At 36.1% G+C, this 14,194-nt stretch overlaps 1 protein-coding gene across 4 annotated transcripts in view; it reads left to right on the forward strand.

Moving 5' to 3' along the window:
• The window catches only part of Ash1l (ASH1 like histone lysine methyltransferase), a 176,492-nt gene that overhangs the window by 130,952 nt on the left and 31,346 nt on the right, over positions 1-14,194 (forward strand). For all 4 annotated transcript variants that reach the window (XM_071618365.1, XM_027920755.2, XM_071618367.1 and 1 more), the window contains 3 exons: positions 6,765-6,838; positions 8,590-8,635; positions 8,744-8,852. In XM_071618365.1, coding sequence (XP_071474466.1) covers positions 6,765-6,838; positions 8,590-8,635; positions 8,744-8,852 — 229 coding nt within the window. The remainder of the gene's footprint in view (positions 1-6,764; positions 6,839-8,589; positions 8,636-8,743; positions 8,853-14,194) is intronic.

The following is a 14,194-nucleotide window of genomic DNA, read 5'->3' on the forward strand; positions in this document are numbered from 1 at the left end:
CTGCTCCCCATTATGTATCAGCATCCACTTATCAGAGAGAATATTCAGCATTTGTTTTTTGGGGATTGGCTTACTTCACTAAGCATGATATTCTCCAGCTTCATCCATTTACCTGCAAATGGTATAATTTAGTTTCTTTATCCACTAATCTGTTAAAGGGCCTCTTGGTTGCTTCCACAGTTTAGGTGTTGTGAATTGAGCTGCTATGAACATTGATGTGGCTGCATTATTATAGTGTGCTGATTTTAAGTCCTTTGGCTATAGACCAAGGAGTGGGATAGCTGGGTCAAATGGTGGAACACAATTTTCTTAATCTTCTAAAAGGCATCTATACTTAACATACTTCATGGTGAAATATTGATGCTTCCTCCTAAGATTGAAAAGAAGGTAAAGATGTCTGCTCTTACTACATGTACTAAGCATTGTCTGGTGTATTAAGTAAAAAAGATGAATTCAAGTTGTAATTATGTGGACGGAAGAAGTGAAACTATTTCCATTCACAAATGACATGATTACTTGTATAGAGAATCCAAAGAGAGCTGCAGAAAAAATACTGTTTGTTGTAACACGAGTAGTAAGAACATGGGAAACATTCAGTATTTTAAAATGATTGTATTCTTACAAAACTGATTTTCTCCTAATATTTGATGCAACAGTCTTGTTACTAAGTGAAAGAAGCCAAGCTGAAAAGTCTGTGTACTGTTTGATTTCAGCTATTATTTGTAACAAAGGTATGATTCTGATGAGGGATGTTTATAATGAGGAAGGCTATGTATGTAGGGGCAGAGGGCATATGAGAAATCTGTGTATCTTATACTCAATTTTGTTGTGAACCTAAAATATAAAGTCCATTTTTTAGAAAATCAGTTGTATTCCTACATACTAAAAGCAAATGGTTGGAAAATGATTTTTTTCTTTTTTAAACACTGGGGATTGAACCCAGGGGTCTTCAACCACTGAGCTGTGTTTCTAGTTCTTTTTATTATTTAGTGTGAAACAGACTATCATTAAGTTACCCACATGGCCTCCAATTTGAGATCCTCCTGCCTTAGCCTTCTGAGGAGCTGGGATTGCAGATTGCAGGTATGTACCACCATGCCTGGCAGTTTTTTTTTTTTTTTTATTTGTTTGTTTGTTTTTGTTTTTGTTTTTTGAACTGGGAATTGAACCCAGAGGCATTTTACTATTGAGTCACTGCCCCAGAACCTTTTTGGTTTTATTTTATTTTGAGGCAGAGTCTTATTAAGATCCTTAAGGCCTCACTGAATTATTGAGGCTAGCCTCCAATTTGTAGTCCAACTGCCTCACCCTCCCTTGGTTTAGCATTCATTTTTAAAAATTACATTTACTTTAACTGTTATTAAGAGTTGATGAGTACATGTTCATTTGGTCTAAAACTCAATAAAGAACGTGAGTCAAAAAATGAAGCTTGGGCTGGGGTCGTAGCTCAGTGGTAGAGCACTTGCCTTGCACATGTGAGGCAATGGATTCAATCCTCAGCACCACATAAAAATAAATAAAGGTATTGTGTCTTTCTGCAACTAAAAAGTTTATTTAAAAAAAAAAAGAAAAGATGGAAGCTTGCTGGATGCGGTGGCGCAAGCCTGTAATCCCAGCAACAGGAGGATCAAAAGTTCAAAGTAAGCCTAAACTACTTAGTGAGGCCCTAAGTAACATAGCAAGATCCTGTCTCAAAAATAAAAACATAGTAATGGCTGGGGATGTGGGTCAATGGTTAAGCACCCCTGGGTTCAATTCCTGGTACAAAAAAAAAAAATAAAAGTAAAATAAAAGATGAATTTTGCCAGGTGCAATGTCACATGCCATGATCCCAGCACCTCAGGAGGCTAAGGCAGGATGATCACATGTTCAAAGCTAGCCTCAGCAACTTAGTAAAAATCTGTCTCAAAATAAGAAATAAAAAGGGCTGGGCTGGGGTTGTGGCTCAGTGGTAGTGTGCTCGCCTAGCATGCATGAGGCACTGGGTTCAATTCTCGGCACCACATAAAAATAAAGACAATAAAAGTCCATCAACAACTAAAAAAATAATTTAAGAAAAAAAGGGCTAGGGGTATTGCTCAGTGGTTAAGTGTCCTTGGGTTCAATTCTTGGTACCAGGAAAAAAAAAGGAGACACCTCCTTCCCAAAGATAAAGTTTCACATATACCCTTTCAGACTTTTTCCTATGCACATATAGCTGTTTTTTTTTTTTCAACCACTTCCTATGAAAGTTTACATTGTTCAGAAAAATGAAGAATTTTTTACAGTGAATACATTATATCCTATCACCTAAATTCTATCACCAATATTTTATGTTATTTGGTTTGTTCTATGTGTATCTATATATCATCTCTGTACATATGTTAGTTTATCTTACTTTTAGATGTACTCTAAATTGCATGCTGACTCTCTGAAAATAGCCTGCATTCTCCCTGAAATGTGTGTTCCTTGCTTTAGCCCAAAATTCTCTCTGTCTTGAGACTGCCCCATTCTCCTTTGAATTTATATCTACTTTAGATAAACCTGTCTGTACCCATGAAAATACATAAATAAAGTAAATTACAGACAATATATTCCCTAGGGCTGAGGCTTAGTGGTAGAACACCTGCCTAGCATGTGTGAGGCCTTGGTTTCATTCCCAGCATAGAGTTGAAGAGTGGGGCGGGGTGATATACATATACTCCTGCACACACACACCCTATGTGTTTAACATTCCAGAACCAAATCTCAGTATTGCTTTATAGGTTCATGTTTTGAGGTGAATTTGCCATAAACAAAATACACAAATCTCAATGTGCATTTTCTGCTTTTATAAATGCACCCACCTGTTTAAACCAACATCCTTCCCTTTTGTATGTATATATGTACGTATGTGTGTATCACATCCGTTTTTAATTTTTCAGTTTGAGACAGAGTCAGTCTCACTAAGTTGCTTGGGACCTTGCCAAATTGCTGGGGCTGACCTCAAATTTGCAATCCTCATTCCTCAGCCAGGTGGGATTACAGGTGTGCACCATCACGCCTGGCTCCAAACCCTTCTCAATAATATACTACCATCACCCCATAAATTTCCTTCATTCCCCTTCCCCATCAGTCTGACCATATCTAGCTATTTAATGTTTTTAGTATTTACAGAAATGAACTTGTGCTATAATGTTCAAAAACTTGGAGACATGTTATATTTTCACATGAATACATAATATACCCCCTTTCATTTTAGTTAACTACATAATGTTACATTATATATATGTGCCAAAATTTTATTTTGGGCTGGGGATATACCTCCTTGGTAGAGTGCTTGTCTTGCATACACAAAGCCCTGTGTTCAATTCCCAGCACCACAAAAGAAACAATTTTATTTCATCCAGATGTAGTAGCACACACCTATCTATAATACCAGCAGCTTCGGAGGCTGAGACAGGAGGATCATGAGTTTAAAATCGGCCTCTGCAACTTATCAAGACCCTAAGCAACTCATTGAGAACCCTGTCATTAAATAAAATATGAAAAAGGACTGGGATGTGACTCAGAAGTAAAGTGCCCCTGGGCTACACCCTCAGTATTTAAAAAAAGAAGAGATAAGTTAATTTTACATTTTTTGCAAATGTTTCTAATGCCTGGCTTAATAGGAGACAGCTAAGTTTTTGAGTGTAAATTTATGAAGAAATCTGATCTCACACACATATTGGAAAACAAGAGGACTATTTCAACACCAAGTACAGATAATTGGATTTTTTTTATACCATACCAAAAGTATAAATGTGATAATTTCTTTAAGGTCAGTTTCAATGTAGAATCTGAAATCACTGAGCTTTTTGTAGTCGGTTACATTAAAATCCATTGGTCTCTAGTAGTTTGGATGGAAGTTTTACCATTCCATGAATTTATCACATTTCATGTTTTTCAGTGAGAAAAAAAATAACTTAATTCACAGGGAACTGTGACACACGCATGCCCTGTCATCTCACCTACTCAGGGAGCTGAGACAGGAGGCTCACAATTTCCAGGCCAGTGTGGGCTAAATTAAAAGACTGTGTCTCAAACTTCAGGACAGGTGTAACTCAGTGGTACAGCACCCCTGGATTCAATCCCTACTGGCACACAAAGAAAAAGGGGAGGGGGAATCATTGAATTATATATTTCTTTATATATATATATATTCTTGTTTCATCAAATTTTATCTTTGGCAACAAATGTTGTCAGTTTTCCTTTTTTGGTTGTTTGGGATTTGGGGGGGGTTGTTTGTTGGTTTTGTTTTTGTTTTTATTTGGTTTGGGATGGTTTTTTGAGATACATCTTGCTGAATTGCAGGAGCTGAACTTGAACTTGTGATCCTTCTACCTCAGCCTTCCAAGTATCTGGGATTATAGGCATTTGCCTCCACCACCCAGCTGTCAGTTTTGCTTCTATTTATTCATTTATTTTAGTTATAGATGGACACAATACCCTTTTGGTGGGGTGTGGGTACCGAAATTTGAACTCAGGGGCACTCAGCCTATGAGCTACATCCAAGCCCTCTTTTGTATCTTATTTAGAGATGGGGTCTCGCTTGCTTAGTGCTTTGCTTTTGCTGAGGCTGGCTTTGAACTCATGATCCTCCTCCTCAGCATCCTGAGGAATTACAGGTGTGGGCCACTGTACCCCGCTTATTATTCATTTATTTTTTTATTTTTTTAGTTGTAGTTGGACACAATATTTTTATTAATTTATTTTTATGTGTTGTTGGGGTTCAAACCCAGGGCCTCACCCGTGTTATGCGAGCACTCTGCCACTGAGCCACAATCCCAGACCCTATTTATTTATTTTTATGTTGTGCTGAGGATCAAACCCAGAGCCTCTCACATGCTAGGTGAGCACCCTACCGCTGAGCCACAGCCCCAGCCCCTCATTTATTTATTTTTATGCGGTGTTGAGGATCAAACCCAGTGCCTCACATGTTCTAGGCAAGTGCTCCACCACTGAGCCACATCCCCAGCCCCAGTTAATTGTGCTTCTTGAAGTAACAAGGTCACTTTGCTTGATTTCAGTGCACATATTTTAGTGACCATAGTTGTTCTTACAAATAAAAATAGTGTCACTTGAAAACAGCAACAAGTTTTCTAGATATAATGGTGCAAACCTGTAATCTCCCGAGATTCAGGTCAGCCTCAGCAACATAGTGAGACCATGTCTCAAAATAAGGACTATAGTTATAGCTCAGTGGGAAAGCACCCCTGGATTCAATCTTCAGTACCAAAAAATAAATAAATAGGAAAAAGCAATTTGTTTCAAATATTTTTATAAATGCTTCTTCCCTGAAACAGCCATCCTACTTCAGTATGCAATAGGGATATCTTATGCATACTTCCATTGTGCTATGCAGAATGTTGAAAATATTGTGGGTCAAGATTTAGTGTAGTTTTTTCTTTGTCAAGAACATTCTTATATAACTTCACATGTGTATAATATGTCAAAATATAAACTACTTTCATGTAGAACTAATAAGAACAAATAAAAATTTATAAAATTAATAAATAAAAGAACATTCTTAAATGAAGCTGACCTTTTTTTTTTCCCCTCCCATGTATGTGTGGAGAATAATACAGTGACTCCTATTATTTTGTGCCATTGTGTTGATTTACTACAATGCCAGAAGTTTTAACCAATTATTGCTTTTATGCCATCAGTGCAAATTTCAGCACAATGAGAAAGGTATATAATAATAGTATCATTAAAATAGTTTTGACCTCTCGAATCCTCTTGAGTCAGCAGAGCACACTAAGTCTTTCAACAAGAGAGTTAAGTATTCTAGGGGTTAGAGAAGACCAAAGGTCATACACAGTAAAGAAGTTAGAGCTGGAAAAAACTTTTTAAGGTAGAAAGAGAGCTTTGAAATTTGGCCTATAAGTGGTAGTACACGCTTATAATACCAGCTGCTTGAGAGGCTGAGGCAGGAGGATCACAGGTTTTAGAGTCTAGCCTTGGCAATTTATGTAACTCAATAGTAGAATACCCCCACATTGAAATTCAGGTACCCCCAAAAAATAACAGTATTTCAGTAGGTTGGAAGAAATGTTAACAGGTCATAAGATTACATGAACTCTTGAGTTATTTAAATAGATTTCCCCTTCTTGTAGTTAAATTTGCATTAAATGTAATAATGGAAAGGAGAGCAGATGCCAGATCTGTATGGTTAATAGTTTTAATTGTCAAATAATTCTTAGTATTAACTTCATAGTGACCTGTGTATTTTAGTAGTAATTTTACTGTCATTTATTTTATAGAAACTACTATAAAATTATAATATATCTTTAGTATATGTCACATGGAGTATAGTTGAAAAAAGCTGAAATTAAAAATTGATGGTAGAAAAAAAAAACAAAATAAAATAAAAAAAAAAAATTGATGGTAGAGGCAGGGTGTGGTGGTACACACCTGTGATCCCAGCAGCTAGGAGGCGGAGGCAGGATGATTATGAGTTCAAAGCCAGCCTCAGCAACTTACCAAGGCCCTACACAACTTAGCAAAACCCCGTCTTTAAATAAAAAATAAAAAGGGCTGGGGATGTGGCTCAGTAGTTAAGTTCCCCTGGTTTCAGTCCCTGGTACTCAAAAAAAATAAATAAACAAAATTAAAAAATTGATGGTGGAAAAGTCCATAAATTTTTTTTTAATTCTTATTTCTATCGTCAATGCATATTGATATTGTGGTTGCTTGATCCTTTGTATGAGTACATATCAGAATAGGTGTTGAAATTGATAGTTTTTTTTGTTTGTTTGTTTCAGGAAAGTATCTAAGACAAAAGAGAATTGACTTCCAGCTTCCTTATGACATCCTATGGCAGTGGAAACACAATCAGGTACAAAGAGCCTGTTTTAACAGATTTCATTCTTAAGTGGTTAGGGGTGGAAGGCATGGAATGCAAGTCTCTTCCTCTGCCCCTTGTTATGTTTTCCTCTTAGGAAATATCAAGAAGTGTCCCTGTGAATGTTAGAGACTAAGAAAAGTAAATTTGCATTCATATTTAATGTGACCTATTTGCCTATATTCATACTGCAAAATAGCAGTAAGTTCCTGCCTCACTAGGCAACCTTCTGTTATTCTTGGCTTTTATTCTGGTAGCAAAGATTTTGTTCTGTAAGAATTCTGTTTGATGCAGGTCTCAGGAGAATACAGATGTATTGCCAGCAGCACTAGGAAATTTCAGGCTTTATTTTGGTTGGCTCCTTCCTATTGATTTGGAATTTATTTTTCACATACAAAAGAGATTCTTCTACCAAAGGAAGCAAGGAAATGTTTAACTCTCTTATACTGCCAGAAGTCCTTTAAGTATACTGGTAACTAAAAATAGAAAGGTCCAGTTTTTCTCTACTGCATATCTAATTGAAAAGTTTTCCTTGGTGATTTTTGTATTAAGATATAACTTCCAGGCTCCATATTGAGAAAAAACACTGGAAATAGAAGTACACTTAAAATTAAGTGAACATGCTTTTGAATTTTGCCAAAATACTATCAAAGGTTAACTTCAGAAAACCAAAAGCAGTTGACATTCCCCTCTGCCTTTTCTTCTTGATGTTTGTCTCAACTTTTAACAATGAAAATAGTTCTTTGAACATATGGACAGAAAGATTATGGTGAGATTATTAGAATAGATGAATAAACAGTCCAGTTTACTCCAGGTTGCTATTTGTTTTGTTCTGTCTTCTATAGCAAAGTGCATGCAGGCTTTCTGACTGTCTTCTAGTCATCTTTTCTCCCTGCTCCCGTCTTTCTTGATTTAAACGTGAGGGCTCCATTTTAACTGCCTGCTTTTTCCCATTTAATTTTTAAATTAATTGCCTTCACTAAAATTTTCCTACAATTTCCACTCAAAATAATGGGTAAAAAAACAAAGTACCCATCTTTTTATTTTAATATACCTACCCAAACCATCCAAACAATCCCTATGCACTTTTTTTGGTTTTGTTTATTTGTTTCTGTTTTTGGTGCTGGGGATTAAATTCAGGAAATTACACATGCTGTGCATGCACTTTATCTCTATGCTATACTCCTAACCCCTTTCCTTTGTTTTAATGGAGGCAAATAGAATTTTCTATTTTTTATGTCTTTCTTAATTTGTTCTAATTAAGTATACATGACAGCAGAATGCATTTCAATTCATTGTATACAAATGGAGCACAACTTCTCATTTCTCTCTGACTGTCCACGATACAGTCACACTGTTCATGTAATTGTACTTGTACATAGGGTAATAATATCTGTCTCATTCAACCATTCTTCCCATGCCCAGTAAATAGAATATTAATTTTTCCAAAGGAATAACTTTGGTCTTTAGTGGGATTTTCATGTAATCCTATCCAAAAACATACTGAAGAAACATAATTGAAAATACATTTCTGTAAACTATTTCATGCTTCTGTTTAATCTGGTTCTTACCTTTTATTTTGGGGTAAAAAGTGATCACAGGGAGTTTCCCTCAATTGTATCCAACCCAAAAAGTCTTATAAATATTTTTACATAAGCAGAGTACAGGGATAGTTTCCTATATTTTTAAGGATTGTTTGGCATTTGAAGTAAAATGCTATATCAAGATTTTTCTTTTTCTTCTAGCTATACAAAAAGCCAGATGTTCCACTGTATAAAAAAATCCGTTCAAGTGAGTAACTTGAGCTATTTTTCTGCTTCCATACCATCAGTGTTCTTAGCCTGGCACTTGAAAAATTATCTAGTATGTTCACAAACTATTCTTTGCTGTCTTCTCAAGATGTCTACGTTGATGTCAAACCCCTTTCTGGTTATGAGGCTACCACCTGTAACTGTAAGAAGCCAGATGATGACACCAGGAAGGGCTGTGTGGATGACTGCCTCAATAGGTACTGTAACTGATTCCTCTAAACCATAAAGGCTTCAAGGCAGAGAAATGACACTTTCTTTGGAGGTTAAAGTTAAATAGGCTCTTGGATTTCCTCTCAAGAAGTTGTACACAGATTATAAAACTTAATTGATCGGTTGATTATAGTAACAAAAAAAGAATGAGATTTACAGTCTTGTGCCTGGATTTAAATCTTCTTTAATATTTTGAGACATGGGGAATGTTATTTAAACCCTCTGATAAAAAAATGCCTTCATGTGGTGGATTTTATAAGACTACAGTAAGATAACATTCATAGGTTTATGTGTGACAGTGTTTATAAAGTATTAATAAACGAGGTCTTACCAACTTTCCTAGCTATCAATATATGGTAACAATAAGTTAACATTTATAGGATCATATGAGACAATGTTTATAAAGTATTAATAAACACAGTCTTGGGCGCCTTCCTAGTTATCTATATGTGGTAACAATAATGAGGGAGTAGAGTAGGACAGTGGCACTGAGAGTAAAGAAGAAAGCCATGATATATTTTGGAGGAAAAATGTGCTGATGTACCATTATAAAGGGTATGTACATAATAACTGAGTCATACTGCTAAAGAGATGATAATACTATCCTCAGAGATGGAAAGTGTGGGCTTGACTGATTTGGAGATAAGAATTATTTAATTTGGGACCATTTAGTTTAACATGACATTGAAATTTCAGAATAAAAATAGAGACAAATGAGCTGAGATAGAATTTATTCATTTTGAAATATGCCAGTTTATAATACAAAAAAGAACAGGTGAATTTCGCATCGGTACTTCCTATTCTGGTTAGTTGTCCTAACCAAAATAACTGCTTTCCAGTCTCTAGTCACTTGTCCAGTGAAATAAAGGAATGTGCTTCAGTACCTTCTGGTTTGGTGTAACAGTTGGGAAATTCTTCCTTAGTTACATCACTATAGAATAGAAAAGTGTTTAGTGCACTGATTATTTTTCACTCAGAAATTTTAAATGTATACTTTTACATATCACTGTGGTCCTTGAGCTCATCACTTTTAAAAACTCTGTTATTATCCATACACTGAAATGCCATAGCTTTCATATGCTATGCTATTGTTGGTCATTTAAGTTATTTCTAATGATTTACTATTTAAAATGTAACTACTATGAAATTCTTTTGTATAGATTCCCTTTTTTGTAAATCCTTAGAGTATATTCTCCAAAAATTTATGGTATAAAAAATGACTATATGTGTAAGGATTTTATGTATATATATTTTATATACTGTCAGAAGCTTTAATTAAATATCAAGTTAATTTATGATATCACTGACAATATCATAAATATATGCCAAATATATTTGTTTTCTCATAGTCCTACTTGCTTTATGTATTTATGTCTTAATTTATTTTTGGAGATTTAGTGTTTTGAGGGATTAATATTTAGGAATATTATATCCTTAGAGTTATTTAAATATATGTTTCTTTAGATGCTAATATTACTGTATTTTTTCATATATTATTTTATTGTCTGTGAAATTACCATAATATTGATGCAGACTTATTGGTTAGTGCCTTTTTTCCTGACAGTAGTCCTATGAGGTAGGTAATAGTTTTACATTTTCCAGATGAAGTATCTTAGAATTTGGACAGTAAATTACTCCATATTACACAACACTTGAAAGATGGAGACAGAATTTAAATTCATATCAGTTTGACCAAGACTCTTACTGGGCGCAGTGTCACATGCCATTAATCCCAACTGCTCTGAAGGCCGAGGCACTTGGATCACAAGTTTGAAGCCAGCCCCAGCAACTTAGCAAGGCCCTCAGCAACTTATTGAGACCCTGTCTCAAAATAAAAATGGGCTGGGAATGTAGTTCAGTAGTAGAATACCTCTCAATCCAATCTCAGACCTACAAAAATGAAAAATATAATTCATTGGGCTAGGTCTGTAGCTTAGTGGCAAAGCACTTGCCTAGCATGCGTGAGACACTGGGTTCGATCCTCAGCACCGCATAAAAATTGACAAATAAAATAAAGGCATTCTGTCCATCTACAACTACAAAAAAAATAAATGTGTGTCTGTGTGTGTGTCTCATGTTTTTTCCTCTATACTATACTGCTAATTGCACTGAGAGTTGGTTTGTTTTGTTTTTATTTTGTTTCTACCAGTGCTGGGGATTAATCCCAGGGCCTCTCACATACTAGGCAAGTGTTCTACAAATGAACTGACCTGTATCCCAGTCTGTTTTTTTTGGTTGATTGTTTGGATGGTTTGTATGTACTGGGGGTAGAACCCAGGGGTGCCTTACCACTGAGCTACATCCCCAGACCTTTTTATTTTTTTATTTTGAGATAGTTTTGCTGAATTGCTGAGGCTGGCCAAGATTACAGGCATGTACCATTGTACCCAACCCCATCCCTTTTTTTTGTTTGTTTGTTTAATTCACTTAAAAATTAAATATTTGGATATTTACCTTACAAATTACATTGGTTATTTTATGTCTTTTTTTGTTGTTGTTGTAGTTGTAGATGGACAACATACCTTTATTTTATTTATTTTTATGTGGTGCTAAGGATTGAACCCAGTGCCTCACACATGCTAGGCAAGCGCTCTGCCACTGAGTTATACAGCCCCAGCCTTTGTGTCATTTTTCTAAGGACAGATATTTATCCTTCACATTGTTGCTTTTCTTCAAAAAGAAGAAAAAAAAAACTTCCCTAAGTGAAAAGAGAAAGCAAACCCTTAAATATAATGCTAACAACTGATTTTCATAGAAATGTGATCACTACATTAGCATATATAGAATGAATAACAAGATAATGTGATAAATGCATAAATATGTATCGAAAAGTAAAATATATTACTTTTAGCATATTCCTTCTTCATAGATATTAAAGTAACCCTCATAAAGATGCAGCTAAATTACACCAGCTAATATGTAGGATGACTTTCCTGCTTTCATATTCAAGGTTCTATAAATATTGGAGAGGGGGTATTAAAGGATCTGTAGGATCTGCCTTTGTATTTCTCAACTGACTCATTTGCAGGTGGTCCAAGAAACACTTTATTCAGGGCTAATTTTTTAAATAATTAGCTAGGCACTGTGGCCCATGCCTTTAATACCAGCTACTTGGGAGGCTAGGGCCGGAGGATCAAAACTTGGCATCTTTGCAAGACCCTGTTCTCAAAACAAAAAAATAAGGACTGGGGATGTAGCTCATTGCTAGAATGTCCCTGGGTCCCACGCTTGGTACTGCAAAAAAAAATAACTTTTTAATAATTATTTGAAATAAGTACTTAAAAAACTTTTTTAAGTTTTAAAAGTTAGACTTTTTAACATCATGCCTTGGAATTTGTTGTTCCTTTCCACATAAACACCAGATTTAAAACCATGAACCAAGTTTCTATGACTAATGTACATTTGCAAATTAGCTGCGAGTCTACAAACTGCCCCTCTATAATTCCAGCAACTGAGGTGGCTGAGGCAGGAGGATCACAAGTTCAAGGCTAGCCTCAGCATGACCCTGTCTTAAAATAAAAATTAGCCAGGCAGGGGCTGGGGTTGTGGCTCAGTGGTAGAGCGCTTGCCTAGCACATGTAAGGCACTGGGTTCAATTCTCAGCACTGCATAAAAATTAAAAAAAGTAAATAAAGTTCCATCAAAACTTAAAAAATATTAAAAACAAAAAAATTACCCAGGCAGGGTGGCACATGTTTGTAATCCCAGCAACTCGGGAGACTGAGGCAGGAAGATGACAAGTTCAGAGCCAGCCTCAGTAACTTACTGAAGCCCTAAACAACTTATCAAGACCCTGTCTCAAAAAAGGATTTGGAATGTGACTTAGCAGTTAAGTACCCTGAGTTCAATCCTCAGTGCCAAAGAATGAATAAAAGCTGAATGCTTCTGGGAATATAAAAGTATATTGCTACCAGGCACAATACCATACACCTATAATCCTAGCAATTTGGGAGGTTGAAACAGGAGGTTTGCAAGTTTGAGGCCAGCCTCAACAACTTAGCAAGGCCCTAAGCAACTTAGGGAGACCCTGTCTCAAAATAAAAATGAAAGGGCTGGGCTATGGATATAGCTCGGTTAGTAGAGTGCCTTCCTCACATGCACAAGGCCCTGGGTTCAATCCTCAGCACCAAAAATAAATAAATAGGCTGGGAATGTGGCTTGGTGGTTAAGCTTGCCTGGGTTCAATCCCCAGTACCAAAAAAAAAATACACACACACACATATATCCATCCTAGAAAAAAATGCCTCTGGCAGTGGTTACCCTCAGAGTTCACAGATTTTTTTTTTTAATATTTATTTTTTAGGTGTAGATGGACACAACACAATGCCTTTATTTTTATGTGGTGCCGAGGATCGAACCCGGGTCCCGCCCATGCTAGGTGAGCGCTCTACCACTGAGCCACAATCCCAGCCCTCACAGATCACTTTTTTTTTTTTTTTTTTGCAGTGCTGGGGATTAAAATAAGGGTGCTTCATCATGGAGTTGCACCCCCAGAACTTTTATTTTCTTTAAAGCCATTTTTATATATTTTGTTAATTGTAGATGGACACTATACCTTTATTTTGTTTATTTAGTTTTTTAATACAGTGCTGGGGATCAAACCCTGTGCCTCATGTGTGCTAGGCAAGCATTACACCACTGAGCCACAACCCCAGCCCATCCCAGACCTTATTTTTCATTGCAAGACAGAATCTTACTAAATTCTAAATTGCTAAGGCTAGCCCTAAACTTGCCATCCTCATCGTGTCTCAGCCTTTAGTGTTGCTGGGATTATAGGCGTGCACCACAATGCCTAGCCCCAGACCTTTTTAAATTTCATTTTGACACAGGATCTTGTTAAATTGTCCAGGTTAGCCTCAAATTTGCAATCTTCTGCCTAGGTCCCCAAATAGCTGAGATTACAGGTGTGCACCTGACTCAAAGGACCTTTTGCTCCCTTTTAGTTCCTCTCTAAACTTCAGTGTGAAGTGAGTACAGCTTGCTTCCATTTACCCATCTTTGAGAACCTTAAGATCCTTCATTTTTTGTAACACAGATCAAATTCCTTGTCCCAAAAAATAAGAAAGATCATATTCACTCCCTCTCCCATACCTCCACTACCTCCAAGGCTTATTCAAATCCTGATTAAGAGTGGGAATATTCATTTATTTCAAATGAAAACCCACTTCTAGTCACAGAGAATAATCGGAATCTTTGTAGCTAGTTAAATTGATCACACTAATACATTTCCCAGTGCTATTGAGTTATCTTCATAATAAGTAGAATTTTTGGCCTAGACTATATGTTGAGGGGAAAAATATTTTCTAGTTTCTCAAAGGCATCACTACCT

This window comes from Marmota flaviventris, chromosome 10 (assembly GCF_047511675.1).
Source record: "Marmota flaviventris isolate mMarFla1 chromosome 10, mMarFla1.hap1, whole genome shotgun sequence".
Classification (NCBI taxonomy): Eukaryota; Metazoa; Chordata; class Mammalia; order Rodentia; family Sciuridae; genus Marmota; species Marmota flaviventris.